We start from the raw sequence: 20,637 nt of genomic DNA, 5'->3' as shown, positions 1-20,637 counted from the left end.
CTCTTGTCTGTTGGGAAATTTTTGATGACTGCTTCAATCTCCTTACTGGTTATGTGTCTATTCAGGTTTTGTATTTCTATTTCCTAGTTCAGTTGTGGTAGTTTATATGTCTGAAGGAATGCATCCATTTATTCCAGATTGTCAAATGTGCTGGTATAGTTGCTCATAATAAGTTCTTATAATTGCTTGTATTTCTTTGGTGTTGGTTGTGATCTCTCCTCTTTCAGTATATATTTTCTTCTCAGGACTGCCTTTGCTGTGTCACACAGATTTTGAACTGTTGTGTTTTCATTATTATTTGTTTCCATGAATTTTTTCAATTCTTCTTTAATTTCCTGGTTGACCCATTCATTCTTTAGAAGGATGCTTTTAGTCTCCATGTATTTTGGGTTCTTTCCAAATTTCCTCTTGTGATTGAGTTCTAGCTTCAGACCATTGTGTTCTGAAGATGTGCAGGGAACAATCCCAGTCTTTTGGTACTGGTTGAGATCTGATTTGTGACCCAGGATGTGATCTATTCTGGAGAATGTTCTGTGTGCACTAGAGAAGAATGTGTATTCTGTTGCTTTGGGATGGAATGTTCTGAATATATCTGTGATGTCCATCTGGTCCAGTGTGTAATTTAAGGCCTTTATTTCCTTGTTGATCTTTTGCTTGGATGATCTGTCCATTTCAGTTGGGGGGGTTAAATTCCCCTACTATTATTATATTATTGTCGATGTGTTTCTTTGATTTTGTTATTAATTGGTTTATGTAGTTGGCTGCTCCCATGTTAGGGGTATAGATATTTGAAATTGTTAGATATTCTTGTTGGACAGACCCTTTGAGTTTGACATAGTGTCCTTCCTCATCTCTTATTATAGTCTTTGGCTTAAAATCTAATTTATCTGATAGAACAATTGCCACCCCAGCTTTCTTTTGATGTCCATTAGAATGGTAAATTGTTTTCCACCCCCTCACTTTAAATCTGGAGGTGTCTTTGGGTCTAAAATGAGTTTCTTGTACACAACATACTGATTTTTTTAAATTCATTCTGATATCTGTGTCTTTTGATTGGGGCATTTAGCCCATTTACATTCAGGGTAACTATTGAGAGATATGAATTTAATGCCATTGTATTGCCTGTAATGTGACTGTTACTGTATATTGTCATTGTTCCTTTCTGGTCTACTACTTTTAGGGTTTCTTGTTGCTTAGAGGACCCCTTTCAATATTTCCTGTAGAGCTGATTTGGTGTTTACAAATTCTTTCAGTTTTTGTTTGTCCTGGAAGCTTTTTATCTCTCCTTTTTATTTTCAATGATAGCCTAGCTGGATATAGTATTCTTGGCTGCATGTTTTTATCATTTAGTGCTCTGAATATATCATGGCAATTCTTTCTGGTCTGCCAGGTCTCTGTGGATAAGTCTGTTGCCAATCTAATATTTTTACCATTGTATGTTACAGACTTCTTGTCCTGGGCTGCTTTTAGGATTTTCTCTTTGTTGCTAAGACTTGTAAATTTTGCTATTAGATGATGGGGTGTGGACCTATTTTTATTGAATTTGGGGGGGTGTGGACCTATTTTTATTGAATTTGAGGGGGGGTTCTCTGTGCCTCCTGGATTTTGATGCTTGTTCCCTTCTCCATATTAGGGAAATTCTCTACAATAATTCGCTCCAATATACCTTCTGCTCCCCTCTCTTTCTTCTTTTTCTGTGTAATTGTCCCTCAGAACAATGTGTTACTTAAAGTATAACTCATGAGAAATTATACTATTTACCAAGCACATTTAGATATAGCCTTAAAAAAACATATACTGGCAACAGGCCTCTGGGGGAGAGGACAATAGGACAATACATGTTCTTTTTTTTTTTTTTTAAAGATTTTTATTTATTTATTTGATAGACAGAGATCACAAGTAGGCAGAGAGGCAGCAGAGAGAGAGGGGGAAGCAGGCTCCCCGCTGAGCAGAGAGCCCAATGTGGGGCTCGATCCCAGAACCCCGAGATCATGACCTGAGTTGAAGGCAGAGGCTTAAACCATTGAGCCACCCAGGTGCCCCATGATATACGTTCTTAAAGCCAAGCAGGTGGGGATGCCTGGCTTACTCAGGGCAGAATGCCCCCTGATTCATGGAAGCCAAGCAGCTAGGAACACCCAGCCCACTCAGGGTGGAATGCTGCCTGCTTCATTTTTCCGTTATTTTCCCCCTTACCCCCTGCTTCATTTTTCCATTATTTCCCATTCCCCTGAGAGCACCTGTGGCTAATTAGATGAGCCCTTTGAATGTGCTTTCTCAACTGTAAACTTTATACTGCTTGACCAGATATATTTTGCCTTCCTTCTTGCTTATCTACAAGGCATATGTTTAATAGTTAGCCTTCTTCAGCTTTTTTGGTGATTACTGTCTATATCTAATAAATATGGGACTGAGGAGTTGTTCAGGTCAACAGTCTTTCCTACTGTTGTCCCCTGCTTCCTTTCTCTTGCAGGTGACTTGTTTGTGCCTCATTATTCTCTTGTGCATTGTCAGGAAGTAGCATTCTGGAATTCCAATTATTCTAATGTTGTTTCGTCTTATGGTATCACTTATCTCTTGAATTCTCCCCTCGTGGTCCAGGAGTTGTTCATCTCTCTTTTGCTCAGCTTCTTTATTATCTGTCACTTGGTCTTCTATATCACTAATTCTCTCTTCTGCCTCATTTATCCTAGCAGTAAGAACCTCCATTTTTTATTGCACTTCATTAATAGCTGTGTTGATTCCAGCTTGGTTAGATTTTAGTTCTTTTCCAGAAATATCTTTTATTTCTCCAGACAGGGTTTCTCTAATATCTTCCATGCCTTTTTTGAGCCCAGCTAGCACCTTGAGAATTGTCATTCTGAACTCTAGATCTGACATGTTACCAATGTCTGTATTGGTTAGGTCCTTAGCCTTTGGTACTGCATCTTGTTTTTTTTTTTTTTTTTTGGTGGTAAGTTTTTCTGCCTTGTCATTTTTTCCCAGATAAGAATATATGAAGAAGAGAATAAAACACAAAAAGGGTATCAAAGACCCCAGAAAAATGTGCATTAACCAAGTCATAAGAGACCCCATATGATGGGGGGAACAAAGGGGATAAAAAGAAGTTAAAAAAAATTTTTAAAAAAGGAAAAAAAAAAGAAAAATAAAATTTATATATTAGACTGGTGAATAGAACAGAGCCACTCACTTAATTTTGGGAGTATTTTGTCCTCTTAGAAGAAACTACCTCCAAAAATTTTAAAGGAAGAAAAACACACACACACACACACAAAATATGGGTAAACACAATGACGGGAAGTCATATTCTGACTGTAAGGATAAGAATTTTTAAAAAATTCTAAAAAAGGAGTTGATAAGTTGGCTGGGAAAAGAAAGAAGAAAGTGGAGATAATTTGCTTAGGCTGGAGACTAGAACAAAGCCCTGTGCTAGATTTAAGGTATATTTTGTTATATTAGAAGAAGTTGTATCCCAAAATTTTTTAGAAGAAAAAACCCTATGTGTGTACAAAAAATAAGGTTAGATACAATGAAGGATAAAATATGACTATAATAATGAAGGTTCAAAAAGTTTTTTTTAAATGAAAGGTATTGTTAAGATAAACTAGTTAAAAACATTAAAAGAAGAAAGAGTAAAGTTAAAAAAATTAGAATAAGAAAAAAATAAAAATAAAAAACAATTAACTTTGCAAGACTAAATAATCATGGGGAGAAAGCCATGAATTCCATGCTTTGCTTTCTCCTCCATTGGAATTCTGCTATTCTCCTTGATAAGTGAGCTTGGTCTTGGCTGGATTTCTTGCTGATCTTCTAGGGGAGGGGCCTGTTGAAGTGATTCTCAAGTGTCTTTGCCCGAGGTGGAATTGCACTGCCCTTGCCAGGGGCCGAGCTAAGTAATCTGCTCAGTTCCTCTTGGGAGCTTTTGTTCCCTGAACGCTTTCTGTAGAGTTCTGGAGGCCAGGAATGACAATGGCGGCCTCCAAATCTCCAGCCCTGAGGAACCAAGAGCTCAGGGCCCTACTCCTCAGTGCACCCTCCGAGAAGAGTGCTCTATCACTCCCATATCCCTGTGCATGCCAAGCTCACCCAGCCTGTGACTGAGCATCTCTGTCTCTGGCACACAGCCCTACCTGGAGTCTCCAAACCCAGCAGATCCCTGCCACTCTTCCAGGGTGGTCTCCCTGGATCTGCCACTTGTGGAATCCCTGATCAAAGAGCAGTGGTCTGACTGTGCCACAGATCACAGTTTAAGGTAACCCCGAGTTGAGAGCTCACTCCTCAGCTCTGTCTCTGTAGCCGGCTTCCCCGCTCTAATACCTGTGAGCTCTGCTACACTCAGACACCCCCAATCCTTGTGTGATCCTTCTGGACCTGAGACCACACTATCCCCAGAGGGATCCCCCTCTGCTTAGCCTCTGGAGTAATGTCCTTCAGTGGAGCAGACTTTTAAAAGTTCTGATTTTGTGCCCTGTTGCTCCACGGCTTGCCAGGAGCTGGCCCCTCACCCTGCAGTCTATCTTCCCATCACTTTGGATTCACTTCTTTGCAGGTCCTACCTTTCAGAAAGTGGTCAATTTTCTGTTTTTAGAATTGCTGCTCTTGGGGCGCCTGGGTGGCTCAGTGGGTTAAGCCGCTGCCTTCGGCTCAGGTCATGATCTCAGGGTCCTGGGATCGAGTCCCGCATCGGGCTCTCTGCTTAGCGGGGAGCCTGCTTCCTCCTCTCTCTCTCTCTCTGCCTGCCTCTCTGCCTACTTGTGATCTCTCTCTGTCAAATAAATAAAATCTTTAAAAAAAAAAAAAAGAATTGCTGCTCTTCTTCTCTTCAATCTCCTGTTGGATTTGTAGGTTTTCAGAATGGTTTGATAAACCGTTTAGCTGATCTCCTGCTACCTGATGTCATTTCAGCCTGCTACTCCTCTGCCATCTTAACTCCTCCCAAAGATTGAGTCTTCTATTAATGATTTTTACCAGCACAATTTAATGCTTTTTTATGTTCTTAGCTTCCATGTCTGCTTCTTGCAAGTTTACATGATTGACAGCACTAGATCATATGTTTTCACCCATGGTAGTAGATTGGATTATTGTTCCCATTGATTTTCTTGTAAGGGCAATATGCAACCCCATCCATGGCCTTATGACCCAGAGTGCCTCTATATAGGTGGAGAATACTTCCCCAGGCCATTATCAGACTTGGCTATATGACTGTCTTGGATCATTGGAATGAGAGGTAAGGGTGTGTTTCAGTTTCCTACAGAAGATTGATGAGACATGCTTGCACCACTTCTTCATATTTTCCCTCTGCTACTGTAAAGACAAGTCTCAAAGAAAAGCTTCTCCTTCAGCTAGGGTCCTAAATGAGAAGACCTATGGATCAGAGTCCCAATAGTCTACCTGCAGCTGAGGACATGACAGATGAATGAAAAATGTTTGTTGTAAGCCCCTGTGATTTTGGAGTTTTTATCATGGTAGAAAAATTGATTATATAGCCAGGAAGTTGAGTTTATGGCTTCCATCTTGGAAGGATGTAGAATCATAAGGAGGAAAATTCCTCAAAGAGGAAGACCAATCCAAATGCTGAGTGGCTACAGTGAATGACAAATATCCACTACATATACCAACTCTACATTCATAAAAATCAGAAAACACACATAAGTTTTCAGAGCAAAATGTGGCCACCACATTGTATAATAGCATTTTTTTTGGTCAAAGGATGTTCACATGAATGTTGCCATCACCAGCCATAGTCCTTACAGAGAAATATAATGTCATCTATGGAGGGGTCAGAAAGGAAAAACAAAAGATTGATGATTTCACGTTTTTGAAATTGTTTTTTGTCAATCAGTGCCCATTGTTTGGTGTATACAACCAGACTCAGGATTGTCCCTAATTAAGAAGTTAGAAGAGTGATGCTATGATTTTCACACAACATGAAACAAACAAACACTCACTCACTTACTTAAACAATTTTCTTTTGAGAATGGTTTATTAAAAACTTCTCAATTTAGGAATTTTCAATGTTCCATTCTTCCCTTAGGTTTTATTATGTGTATTATAAAACTACTATATTTTCCTATCTCCTTTGTCCCCATACTTTCCAAGCATCCCAGCTGCAGAATGGAGAGTATGCTTTTTCTGAGGATACAACATCTACTTTCTTTTGAGCAGGATGCATGACATTCCACAAAAACAAATTTCAGTCAAAGGTTAAGACCCAACATTTTCCACAATCCTGATTAACTGCTTTTATTAATTTATTTATTTTTTGGTATTTCTCTGTAGCTACTGTAGGATTACAAGGACTCCAGCTCTCACCAAAGTGGCTAGTGTGCTGCTGGACTTCCTTAGATTTGTGAGTTTGACTTTCTTGTGTGGTTCCCCATTATTGTTTATATTCATATGCATATTCATGACCAGCTCATTCCTGAACCAGAGCTGCTGTTTTCTTCCAGAGCTTAAGTCTTCAGGAGCCCAGAATGGCCTATCTTGGTCTAGCTATGTCTTCCTGTATTCTTACTTTTTCTCATTGAGCTCTTATATTTTCCAGAACGTCTGTAAATGTTGTTACCTCTTCCTGGTTAGTAAGATATGACTCTATTCCCCCCTTTTTTCCCCTGTCAGTTCAAGCAAGTTCAGCATTAAAAAAAAACCAAAAAACTTCTAACATTAACTCTATATTTTCTCTACCACTTGTAGAAACAATGCATTTACCAGATCAGAATGTTTCCTAGGGTTCCCTCACTTGCTTTTTCAACTCAATTCCAAAGGAGGATCCTCTCCTCCTTCAAATTATGACACATCCTTACTTTGTCTATGATCACTTCTAAAGTTCACAGGTATCCCTCTATCTCATCGTTAATATATATACCATCATTATTTTACCTGCTGAGATGAGCATATAACTGCCACTGTGGTTTCTATGCCAATCTGATTACCAAAGCAATGACATTCCTGTTATAGATTTCCTTTAATTATTTATTGACTTGAGGATTTATAATGATTTTATTCACACCTCTTGCCCTCCAGGAATTTAAAATGAGGCTGCTTCTTATCTGCTTATTAATGACATTTATTAATCTTGGAACCACATTCCAGGTCTCTGAAATCAATAGCTTTGATCAGGGCTTAACTAATGAATGAAACCAAATATGATTTTTGATACATAGACAATGCCCAGAGACAGATTTTGGACAAGATACACAGTTCCTTAAAAGTTAGTCCTACCTTAATCCTGGATATAGCTTAAAGAAGAAAACAACCAAAATTTGGGGAATTGTATGTAATGCTGTTTGCTAATTCATAGTAGAAACATCCTAGAGACCTAAAATGACCTCACTAAATCAAAACTGACTTTGGGATTAATTCATTCTTAGCCTACTTAGAGTTATTCCATTCTTACCATCTGATCTAATGAAAAAGTTTCCTGCCTTCCAAGGTGATTTCCTGGCTCCACAACCCTGCATCCAGGAAGGTTTGGGGAATATGGAAACTTAACTTTGATTTCTGCTTTCTAATTTCGTGTGTCCAGAAGTTCAACTAAGAGGATAAAATTTATCAAGAATTTACAGTCTTGTCATGCAAAAGAGAGAAAAATTCATTCTCACAGTTGTTAATCCTGTGAATCTATTGAGAATAAGATAGAGGGAAAGCTGTCATGAAACCATACAAGGAGTCCCTCACTTCAGAGCCTCCAGTATTTGGCACCTGTGGAAAGAACTCTGACTCATGTCTCTATGGGTCTTAGACTATTGGTGGCCAGATCACCTGAGATGTTCCTCATAACCCTCCTAGAAAGAAACCCAATCTACATTCACTGAAAATGCAGAACGTTATGAGAATATATGTCAGCTATGAAGAGTGATTTGTCAAAACATCATTCATAACCAGGAATAGAAAGCTAGGAATGTGGAAGAATATCAGAGTTTGAAAAAAAAAGAGGACAGACATGAGAAATCAAACCAAATAACCCAGTAAAAAACAGGGAAGCAGTGAGAGAAACTTAAAAGATGAAAGCATAACATTAATGAGAGGTGATAATATCCTATTGTCTTAAAACAAGAAGATGACTACAGAAGAAATGCAATGTGCAAACAATAGCAAATTATTAGAAATCATAACAACAAAGTATAGTGTGCAAATTTTGTGGGGAATGTTTGGTTGTTTTGAACCAAGAAAGAGAAGAGATGGGAACATTTTCTTAAACCCCTGAAACTCCAAGGTGTAAATTAAAGAGAGAGAGAGAGAGAGAGAGAGAGAGAGAGAAAGTGAATAGAAACAGAATAGCCATTGTCTTTTGGCACAGTGTTTTGGGAAATATCTCTCAAATTGATCATGCATAGTTCTTTGTTTTTCAGTGAATACATAGACTTGAGAAAGAAAAGAGAAGAGACATGGGGGGCAAATATAGACATTCCAGAAGGAAAGAAAGGCAGGGATGGAGATGGAATGAAATCAATAATCAAAGAAATAGCTAGGAAAAAAATTCTATAAAGACCGAAGTCTTAAGATGCTTGCTCACTCATAAAATGAAAGCTCCATACCTAGATAATTTCAGATAAGATTTCTGAGATCTAAGGAAAGAAGACTATTTGGCATACATTTAGACAGATATATCTATAAAGTAATGCTAAGTCATAGTGGGTAGTATGTTAGCTCCACAAAAGCATTTATTTGTTCTGTTCACTGATATATTTTCATCAATTATATGAGTGGCTGTCACATACAAATAAATATTCATGAATGAATTAGCCGGCATTAAAAAATCAGTATTTACCTGAGGCCATGGAAATACTCTTTTGTATTACTTTGGAAAGTTTAATTGCTTTGCTTTTTATAGTTCTACTTATAACTTATGAAGGATTCATACTTGTGAGTGATATGAGTTTGAGCTCAAATTTCATTTTTTCCCTATAGATATTCAGCAGTTCCAGTATCATTTATTAAAAATATCCTTTTCTCATTGCTCTGTTGTGCTACCATTGTCATATAATAACTGGTTGTTGGGGTGCCTGGGTGGCACAGTTAGCTAAGTGTCTGACTCTTGATTTAGGCTCAGGTCATGATCTACATATCCTGCAGTTGAGCCCCGTGTTGGGCTCTGCACTCAGTGCAGAGCTGGCTTGAAATTCTCCCCCTCCCTCTAACCCCACTCTGGGTTTTGTGCTTTCCTGTACTCTCTTGAATAAAGAAATAAATCTTAAAAAACAAAAACACAAACAAAAAACCCAACTGGCCTTAAATGGGATTTTATTTCTGTTCATTGGCCCAGTTGTCTGGGCACCAATATCACACTTTTATAATTGCTGTAGCTTTATAATGTCTTGCTATTTGATATATCACATTTCCTCATGTTGGTTCCATTCTTCAAGAAAAATTTTGGGGAGAAAATTAAATTTTTCACATTTTTGAGTTTTCCTATAAAAGAACATAGTTTTTTCTTCTGTTTTATTCTTCAGTTTCTCTTAAAGATGCCTTCTTTTAAAGATGCTTTTCTGTATAGAAGGTCCTCTGTATCCTTTGTTAGATTTACTCTTAGACATGTGATTTTTCTATGCTATTGTAAATGTTTAAAAAAAAATCATGTGTATTTTATAAAGAAATATGGTAGAATTTTGTATATTGACTTTGTATTTACCAACCTTTATATATTTACTTATTAATTCAAATGATCAGTATTCAGAAGACTTTATATATTTTCTTATTAATTTAAGTTACTTATCAATGGATTCTTTTGGATTTTTATATATATAAAATCATTAATTCACAAATAATTACTAATTTTTTTTCTAAATCTCATAGCATACCTTTCTTTCTCTTGCCTTATTACAGGTTGTTAATACAAGAAATCATTTTTATCTTCAGGTAAAACCATGCTTTCCTTTCATGGTGGGTGTTTGTGGCTTTGTATTGACACATCCGTTAGTATATTCTAATGAAAGACAATGGCATTATTCATCTACAAATGGAATTTGGATACCCTTGGAAATAAGAGAACATTCTTTTTTAAAGATTTTGTTTATTTTTTTTAGAGAGAGAGAGACAGAGATAGTGTGCACCCACGTACATAAGCAGGGGGGGGGAGTTGGGAGAGGGAGAAGCAGGGACCCTGATCTGGGGTTCGATCCCAGGACCATGGAATCATGACCTGAGCCAAAGGCAGACACTTTACTGACTGAGCCACTCACGCACCCAAGAGAACATTTTCTTACTGGAGAGGTTTTCTTGTAGAAGCAACACCTAAAATGGAGTGGTTACTACTGGGTAACAGAGTCATTTTGTGACAGGCAACAGAAAACATAGATTGGGGGCATAGACATAGACTGGGGATCAGAGATAATGTGCTTAGCTGGAGGCACTGAGTTTGAGGTGCCTGAGGAACACCAAAATGGTGATTTCCAGTAGAAAATATGCAGTTCAGAATATTAGTCAGGCCTGTTTTGGTAAAGAAGCTATGAGCACAGGTAAGATTTCTCATGGTTACTTTATAGAGGCTGAAGGGTCATAGCCTTAAAGATCCCCACCAGGAATGTTAAGAGCAGGGAGCTTCCCTACCAAGTCCATATACTTGTGTTCAATCTCCTGTAGGTCAAATACACATTTAAAAACTCCTTAGAGCTATCAGTGTTTCACATAGTTCCCATTTCATTCCTTCTCTTCACATGCAGACTTACTCCAGGAGTTGTCTACATCCACTTTCTCCCTTTCTTCCCAACCCCCTTACTCCTCACTTGCTGAATTCAAGATTCTTTTCCCATACGACTTTCTCAAGGTAACAAGTGATCTTTTATTTTCAGTCCTGATAGTGCTTGATCTCTCAGCTGCCTTCTGTACTACTGTCCATTCTTCCTCCCCAATGTGCTTTCTTCCTCTGGTTGTTGTAGCACTATCTCAACTGAATTTCTTATTTCTTTTGTTCTTCCAGTTGTTTTGAGTAATAATAATGAACACAGACATTCACTGGAGAATTGCAAATATCTCATTTTATTTTTCACATGAGGCTAAAGGTGGTCACACCATGAGCAAGTGGTTGTACTCCAATTTGGACACAACTGTTTCCTGACAGAGCCCCACATTTAAATAGCCTGTGTACACTGTCCCATTTCTGGTGTGACAGGTGAGCTATGATTAATGGCTTAAGGAGGAAAGAGTTGGCCCGAGAGGGATGGTGAGCCAAGGGGCAGCATACTGCAATGGAAGGAGTTCAAATTCAAGACCACTGAGTTAGGTCCTTGGGCATCCTTAGAGTTGTGGCCTGGTTACCATGAAGCTGCAGGTTTCTGGCATGACCATAAGGGGGCAGCATCAAGAAGCATTAGGCTGTCAAGGAGCACAGTCGGGATCCACTTGGATAATGCCTTTGGGAGTGTGATTTGAAGTATCCATGGCTGTGCACTTTCTAGTACACACCCACACCTCCATTCAGGGCTCCTTTTCTTCCAGCAGGTCATCCCTCTTCTCTCCGCCCGATGGCACTCGCCTTCCTCTAGTCTTCTGAAACTTAGAACAAGTAACAGCACAGCCACTTTGAGTAGGAGTGCCTGAGTGGAGTGTAGGTCCCAGGGAGCCCAGGCTAATTTACTCTTCATTATCCTCTCACTCCCTAGGGTCGGGAAGAAGTTATAAACTTGCTCTGGCTTTGGGCAGAGGCTCTGTTGTTGAGTGAGCCAGGCTCAGCCCTGGGGAGGGAAAGGGAAGGGTGGGGAGGGTAGACTCGACAGGGAGTCTTGGCCACATATCCAGGCAGGAAGCACTGCAGGAGGAAACCTGGCCTCTGCTCTGTTCTCTTGGTTTCTTGGAGAAGTCTGTCTGCGAATGCACTTCCAGACTACAGTGCCTGGGATCCCAGACCTTGTTCAGCAATCAGCCAAAGAGGAGTTTCTTCAAATGTTGTGAGGTCCATTCCAAACTATGTTTATCCCTTGAGCCAGGAAGGACTCCCCAGTTCCAGCCTCCTACCCTTCACCTAAGAAACAAGGCAAGGGAAATGAATTTATCCAGGGAAATTACATGTGGGGGACAAATAGATGTGTGGTGGTGGTAGCGGTGGTGGGTGATCCATAATGAAAAAGGAAACTGAGAAGCTGGGCTTTAAAGTTACGTATGAACCACCTTATGAAGGACCTTGAATGCAGACCACACGGTTTCAACTTTGAGCACTATGGGAGTCAACAGTAACTTGCTAGACAGGAGCCTGACATGTCTAGTTTTGCTGTTTAGATAACAGTGATGCAGAAGTTGCACTGAAATATGTGGGTTTGGAGGCAAGGAGGTGAATTAGGAAGCTCCTTTCATAATCAGAGCAGAGTGGATAATATAATGAGGTTGGGAAGAAACTGCCCTGACCTGGATGACTTGGATGAGTGGGTGGTACCATTTGGAAGGGGTTCCTTTTGGGGTAAGATAAGTGTGAGGTGCATAGGCTATCCAAGAAGAAGTACAAAGAGGCAGCAGCTTATAGGGTTGGATCTCAGGACAGAAGCTTAGAAAAGAGTGTATGTGAGCCAAAGGAAGTTGAGCCTGGTGGTTATATGATCCCCAGGGAGAGTGGTGGTGGAAGGGGGGCATGCCTGTGGATATCACAAAGTACCAGCTTCAGTATGGACTGCTTTTCTCTCCATATCTCAGGTGTATGTCCTTTCCATGTCACACCGCAGCCAAGCCACAGTCTGGGACTGACTCTCATGCAACTTTCCAGAGATCTGATGAAAAATTCTGTTCTATTCTTCATTGGGGGCTAGAAATTATAATCTTTCTTCACCCCCATCTCTCTACCTCCCAGAACACCAGAACTGCTTTTCACAAATTTCCCTGATTAAAAACAAAAATCACCTGGGGAGAAGGGAATTACTCTTTTTAACCAGAATCCTGGACCCCCCTGTCCTGGAAATTCTGATTATCTGGGCCTGGAATCAGACTTTGGGTATAGGGTTTTCAATAACTACTTCAAATGAATCTATCAGGTAAGTTTGGGAAATGCTCTTCAGGCTTAAACACAAACTTGTCTCTTGAAACCCCATACCAGACCGAACCCCTGCTTTTTGCCCTAAATCAGATTAGAGTGGAACTTAAAAGTAATCACAGACTGAGCCTTAGGCTTGGGACCCAAATGAACTTTAACCTTATATGCACCAGCAGAGCTGGGGTCAGTGTGGAACATTCTGGGCAGGTCCACTATGTTGGAGAAGTGCTTAAGAGCAGTGCCTTGTCCACAGCTTTAGCTCTGGAAAGAAGAGCTGTTGCATATTTTCTGAGTGGATTGTCACACACTGAGATTAATGGGACCTCTAGGAAATGTGTATAAGGGGACACAGAGCACAGAGAGACTGGAGTTCAGAATTATAAGTACTTAATCTTCTGTTTGCTACTGTCATCACGACTCCGGTGCTCTTTCCTGGTAAGTCCTTAGTCTCCTCTGAACCATGACTAAATGGTGTTTCTCCTTTTCCCCTTCATAGACCCTGGTCTTGGAATGCAGAAGCCTCAGTGCTTGGTTCCTGTCATAGCCACTCCAAATGGAACTCTGGTACACCCAGCATATTTCCTACTGGTGGGCATCCCTGGCTTGGGGCCTAACATACACTTTTGGCTGGCTTTTCCACTGTGTTTTATGTATGCTTTGGCCACCCTGGGCAACCTGGCCATTGTCCTCATCATCCGTGTGGAAAGGCGCCTGCATGAGCCCATGTACCTTTTCCTGGCTATGCTTTCCACCATTGACCTAGTCCTGTCTTCTGTCACCATGCCTAAGATGGCCAGCCTCTTCTTAACAGGCATCCAGGAAATAGGATTCAATATTTGTCTGGCCCAGATGTTCCTCATCCATGCTCTGTCAGCCATGGAGTCAGCTGTCCTGCTGGCCATGGCTTTTGATCGTTTTGTGGCCATCTGCCATCCACTGCGGCATGCTTCTGTGCTTACGGGGCCTACTGTGGCTAAGATTGGACTAGCTGCTCTGACCAGAGGATTTGTTTTCTTCTTACCACTTCCCTTCCTCCTAAAGCGGTTGTCATACTGCCAAACACGTACCGTCACACACTCCTTCTGTTTGCACCAAGATATCATGAAATTGTCCTGTACTGACACCATAGTCAATGTAGTGTATGGACTCTTCATTATTCTCTCAGTGATGGGTGTGGACTCCCTCTTCATTGGTCTCTCCTACATTCTCATCCTGAAGACTGTGTTGGAGCTGTCTTCTCGGGGGGCAGCACTCAAGGCTTTCAACACCTGTGTCTCCCATCTCTGTGCTGTACTGGTCTTCTACATGCCCCTCATTGGGCTATCAGTGGTACACAGGTTGGGGGGCCCTACTTCCCTGCTCCACGTGATTATGGCTAATATCTATCTACTACTACCACCTGTGGTCAACCCTGTTGTTTATGGAGCCAAGACCAAGGAGATCCGTTCACGGATTCTCCATATGTTCTCACAGGGTGGTAGGTGAGCAGAATAACCTCCCTAGTGCCTTCAATCCCTGCCAAAGCTGAGAGGATTATGACCTTGTGAAAGTCTTAGTGATTGGAGCATCCAACCTACTGGGCTGTCTGTTTCCAGATATCTGGAATGTGTCAATACAGAACTGTGGATTTGAGAAAGTTTTGGCTAGGCCAAAGGAACAGCCCCAAGCAAAGGTTTCTCATCAGAAGGCTCCTACATTAGCAAGCATGGGTCAGTACTAAGTCATTAGTGGGGTAGGCTGGACAAATGTGGCCTTGCTGCTAACATGGAGGTAGAGCCTGAGAGGCAGTGGCTGGCACTGTCAGTTTGCTATGCTCCCTGCAGCAGGCTCTTGTGAAGGAGATTTGAATATCACACTTCCATGGCTGCCACAGCATCTGACCTTAGACATTTCAGCCACGTAAGGCCCGTGGTATGGGGACTTAGGTATTTTCTGCCTCCAGTGCTTCGGTGTATTTAGTTTAATCTTTAATAGTTTATGGTGTATAATTGATATACAACAAATGGCACACATTTAAAGTTCACAGTTTGATAAGTTTCGACATGTATACACCCATAAAACCACACCACAATCAAGATATGAACATATTTCTCATTCCCCAAAAGTTGCCTTATACCCTTTTGAAGTCCCTCACTCCCATATCTCCTGGTCACTTCCTGCTCCAATCCCCAGATAACCATTGAAATGCTTTATGCTACATCAGTTTGCATTTCCTAGAATTTTAGATAAATAGAACCAAACACTATGTACTCCTTTTCTTGTCTGGCTTATTTTAGTCAGCACAGTTATTTTGAGATTCATCCATGCTATAGCATATATACTTATATTAAGTAATATTAAGTTACTTAATTCTTTTTATTGCTAGGTAGCATTCTATTGTGTAATTATGTTATAGTTTGTTTATCTGTTCATCTCCTGATGGACATTTAGAATGTTTCCAGAACTGACTTGTTTAACTTTTTAACTGCCTAAGTGTTTTCCACAGTGGTTGTACCACTTTCCAAAGTGGTTGTGTCATTTTACATTTCTACTGATAGTGTATGAGAGTTAAAATTTTTTGGCATCTTAGCTTACTTTTGATATAGTCTGTATTTTTATTTTAGCTATTTTAGTAGGTTTTTAATAGCATCCCATTGTGCTTTTCAATATGACCCTAATAAATAGTGATGTTTCATATCTTTTCATGTGCTTATTTGTCATCTGTAAATCTTTGCCACTTTTCTGTTCTGTTGTTTAGTTATTACTGAGTTTGGATTTGTAAAAATATATGTTGTATATAAGTCCTTTATCAGATATATACTTTACATTTTCCCCCAGTCTGTGGCTTGTCTTTTGCTTCTCTTAATGGTCTTAAAAAAAAATCAAATATTCTTAATCGATGAAGTCTCATTTATCAAGTTGTTCTTTTATAGCAACACTTTGATGTACCTAAAAACTCATCACAATTGCACAAAAATCCATGTTCTTTTTATTCTCATAAGCAATATAGTTTTGGGTTTTATATTTCACTCTGTGATCTGTTTTGTGTTAGTTTTTGTATATATAGGTGTAAGGTATGGGTCAAAGTTAATTTATTTCCATATTGACATCTGGTTATTTTGATGCTACTGGACTATCCATGGTCAACTGTATTGTTTTTGTATCTTTGTAGAAAATCAGTTATCTATGTATGTGTGTCTTATTCTAGAATTTTTTTTTAATTCACTGACTATTTTGCTATTTTTTATGACTAATGTGGCTTTGTAAGATGTCTTACAATCAGTATTGTTAATCCTTTTACTTTGTTCTTCATTTTCAAAGGTGCTCTGATTATACTTTCTTAGGAATTTTAGCAGCAGTTTTAAAATTTATACAAAATAGTCTTTTGGAATTCTGACTTGAATTGTATTGAATTTATATAGGTCAGTTTAGAGAGAATTGATATTGTTGAGTTTTCCAACTCATGAACATAGTATATATCTTCATTTTTAGGATCTCCCACAATTTCTTTCAGATGTGTTTTGTAGTTTTATTGTATGGGTTTTTCATGTCTTTCATCAGACTTATCTGTATTTCATATTTTGATACTATTATATAAATGGTATTATTTAGTTAACTTTTCTGATATTCCATTATGCTAGTGTACAGAACTATAACTGACTTCTTTACATTACTCCTGAATCTTGAACTTTGCTAAACTCAATCATTATAAGTGTTTTTTTTTTTTTTGCATTAGATTTTCTACATAGATGATCATGTTGCTTGTGAGTAAAGATGGTTTTACTTCTTTCTTTCAAATTTGGATACAATTAATCGATTAGTTTGTGTTATTGGATTGGCAAGAAATGCCAGGATATTGTGAATAGAAGTAATAAGCGTCACGTGATCTTAGGGGGAAAATATCTACTGTTCTACTATTGAATATGTTCTATTAATTTTTTTTAAAGATTTTATTTAAAGACTGAGAGTGAGAGAGTGAGTGAGCACAAGAAGGGGGAGCAGCAGGCAGAGGGAGAAGCAGGCTCCCTGAGGAGCAAGGACCCCCATGCAGGACTTGATCCCTGCGCTCGGGGATCATGACCCGAGCCAAAGGCAGACACTTAACAGACTGAACCACCCAGATGTCCTTGTTCTATTAATTTTTAAGAAAAATAATTTTACATTTGTCTATTGCTTCATGTAGTTATGTCACTTTATGCTTGAAATATTTTGAAGTTTTCTTAACAGGGATTTAAGTATTTAGCATTTTTAATTTTCTTATAATGAATTATCATTATGAAGTGGCCTCCTTTATTTGTGGTAATATTCTTTACTCTGAAATCTACATTGTCTGGTATTAATAAAGCCATTTTAGCTTTCTTGTAATTAATGTAACCGTGATGTATCTTTTTTTTTCATTACTTACTTTTCGCCTATTTGGGTCTTTTGGTTTGGAGTGCCTTTTTTAATAGAAAGGATATTGTCACTTCTTACATTTTTATCTGATTTGATGATATCTGTATTTTACTAGGGGTATCCCATTTGTTTTCTATTTGTACCACCTGTTTCCCCCCGCTTTGCCTTTTTTTCTTTATTTTTGGATTATTTTTAATGGTTCCATTTTATCTCCTTTTATAGTTTGTTAGCTATCACTCTTTTGTTATTTTAATGGCTGTGTAGGGTTTAAATATATATTAACTTATTACAGCCTACCTTCATTTAACCATTTAATGTGTAGAAGAATTTTGTAGGACTGTATTCCCATTCCTTTCCTCCCAACCTTTGTGCTGTTGTTGTACATATTGCTTTTATATGTTTTATAAACTCCACACCACATTATTGTTATTTTCATCTAAACAATTATCTTTAAAGAGGCTTGAATCATAGGAAAACACCTTTATGTATGTACCCAGGTGGTTACAGTTTTTACTGCTCTGCATTTTTTCTGTAGATGTATATTATTTCTATCTGGTATTGTTTTTCTCTACTTGAAGAGTTTATCATACTTTGTGATGTGATATGATAATGAATTATTTCAGCTTTTGTATACCTAAAATATCATTATCTTGAGCTGCTTGCATCTATGAGTTTATAGGTTTATAGTGTATATCAAATTTGGAAAACTTTTTGTCCCCCACCCCACAGAGAGGACTCCAGTCACATGTAATTAGGCCACCTGAAGTTCTCCCACTCCTCACTGAGTCTGTGTTTGTTTTTTATTTTTAAAAAATTTTTAAAATATTTTATTTATTTATTTGACAGACAGAGATCACAAGTAGGCAGAGAGGTAGGCAGAGAGAGAGGAGGAAGCAGGCTCCCTGCCGAGCAAGAGAGCCTGACCCGGGGCTTGATCCCAGGACCCTGAGATCATGACCTGAGCTGAAGGCAGAGGCTTTAACCATTGAGCCACCCAGGTGCCCCTGTGTTTGTTTTTTAAATATTGCTTTTTATCTCTGTGTTTCCTTTTGAATAGTTTTTAATTCAGTGTCTTCAAGTTTCCTAATCATTTCTTCCATAATGTATCTCCATCTGGAGAGTTTTATGTCTCATTCCTTGGAGTTTTTATCCCTAGAAGTTTAATTTCAATTTTATTTTATTTTTTCTAAAGGTTTTATTTATTTTTTTGATAGAGAGATTGAGAATAGGGGTGGAAGGGGGGAGGGGCAGAGGGAAAGGAAGAAACAGACTCTCCACTGAGCAGGGAGCTGGACACAGGTCTAGATCCCAGGATTTTGACCAGAGCAGAAGGCAAACACTAAACCTACTGAACCACCTAGGCACCCTGATTGCAATTTTAAAAAATATCTTTCATGTCTCTACTTAAGTTTTTATTCTGTTTAATGCAGTTGTAATCATCTTTAATATATAATATCTTTATCTTGTAGTTCTAATATCTGTTTCAGTTCTAGATCAGTTTAAATTATTCTCGCCATTATGGGTCATTTTTCTTCTTTGCATGTCTGGCAATTTGATCACATGTGAGACTGCAGATTTTACCTTGGTTTTGCGTATTTTCGTATCCCTATAGATATTCTTCTGTTTTGTTTAGGGACTCAGTCAAGTTACTTATACTTAGTTAGGTCATTTGGGTCTTGCCTTTAAGAATTGTTAGGTTGGGGGGGGGGCGCCTGGGTGGCTCAGTGGGTTAAGCCTTTGCCTTTGGCTCAGGTCATGATCCCAGGGTCCTGGGATTGAGCCCCACATCGGGTTCTCTGCTCAGCAGGGAGTCTGCTTCCCCCCTCTCTCTCTGCCTGCCTCTCTGCCTACTTGTGATCTCTCTCTCTCTCTCTCTGTCAAATAAATAAATAAATAATCTTTTTTAAAAAAAGAATTGTTAGGTGGGACTAGAGCAGTGCTCAGTCTAAGGTTCATTATTCCCCACTACTGAGGCAAGATCCTTCTGCATTCTCTACTTAGTGCCCTGTTAATCTTGAAGTTTTCCAGTCTGGCTGGTGGAGACAGTCACTATCCTTGACCCTGTGTGAACACTGGATAGTGTTCCCTTTCATCTTTTCAGGTGGCTCTTTCCCCAGCTTTAGGTAGCTTGTTCACGTGCATGTGTTGATCAGGACCTCAGTTGAAGGAGGATCCTCTACATCTCTGGGGTTCTCTCTATGTGTAGATCTCTCATTTTGATATTCTCTCTTCAGATCTAGCTGGCTTGATCTGAACTCTTCATCTTCATTGAACTCTTCATCTCCATGTCCTTCACTTAGGGTGGGGTGTCCTCTGGACTCTTCTTGGGTTCTCCTTGCCTGCACTGCAACATGGAAACTTCCTTAGGGCAGGAAGCTAGAGAATCCACAGGGTTTCACCTTATTTGTTTCCTGTATCTCAGGGCTCACTGTACTTCATTGCCTGATGCCCAGTCTTGCAAAACACTGTTTATGTATATAGTCCATTTCTTGGTTTCTTCAGAGGGATATTCCTTCTTGCTACTCCCATTTTCCCAGAAGTAGAAGTCCCTTGGTTGTATATATTTTTGAAGTCTTCACACAGCCTAAGTTCGGGAGGCTTAGGGAAACAGCAGAGATGGCTTGAGGGTGATGGCAGTGAGTTCCTGCACTCATGGTCTACAGGTTCTGCGGGTAGCTGGAGCCCTTGTCATCACTATTTTTGATGTGGTTTGAGATGGAATGGCCTGATTTGACATGATTTATTTTTGCACAATTTGAGTTAGCATGCTCTAGGTTGTATATTTTAAACTTAAGAGTTGTAAAACTGGTAAGTAGACAACAAGGAGAAGCCAACTAAAATTCACTTTGCTTTATTTATGCACTTTGGAAAACATATTTAAATATGTAAGGCATTTAGTTTTACATTAAAACTCTAGCTCTCTAGCTCTCTAAAATGTTCTCTTACTATTTTTGCCCTTAAGAGAGAAACCAGATGGCATTGGTCTTTTATGGTTGGTATTGGAGGTAGGAGAGGGTTAAAGAAACCACATCCTCCTTCTTCAGCCAGAAGTTCAGGAATCCAAGGCCAGGGAATGGAAGATAGCATGTTCCCCAGGGATCCATGCTATGAGTTAGCTAGACACAGGCCCAGAGCCTGGTAGACAAAGAAAATGTAGCCCTAGAGCTTTGGGGGAAAGGCTGATGGGTCCATTGGGATCCAGACTCAGCAAGGATCCAACAGGGGCCACAAACAGGAAGAAGGCAGAGGATAGAGAAAGCTCCAGGAAGAAGAGGGGGTGGTACTTAATTGTGGGGCCTCAGTGAAAG

At 39.3% G+C, this 20,637-nt stretch overlaps 1 protein-coding gene across 1 annotated transcript; it reads left to right on the top strand.

Moving 5' to 3' along the window:
* The first annotated feature begins 13,465 nt into the window (after positions 1-13,465).
* LOC132011808 (olfactory receptor 51D1) lies at positions 13,466-14,440 on the top strand. The gene has a single exon (XM_059390958.1). The coding sequence runs from the start codon at positions 13,466-13,468 to the stop codon at positions 14,438-14,440; it is 975 nt and encodes a 324-aa protein (XP_059246941.1).
* The last annotated feature ends 6,197 nt before the right edge of the window (positions 14,441-20,637 follow it).

This window comes from Mustela nigripes, chromosome 1, assembly GCF_022355385.1.
Source record: "Mustela nigripes isolate SB6536 chromosome 1, MUSNIG.SB6536, whole genome shotgun sequence".
NCBI lineage: Eukaryota > Metazoa > Chordata > Mammalia > Carnivora > Mustelidae > Mustela > Mustela nigripes.
The sequence above is the reverse complement of the archived record's forward strand: the minus strand, read 5'-3'. Positions and strand labels throughout refer to the sequence as shown.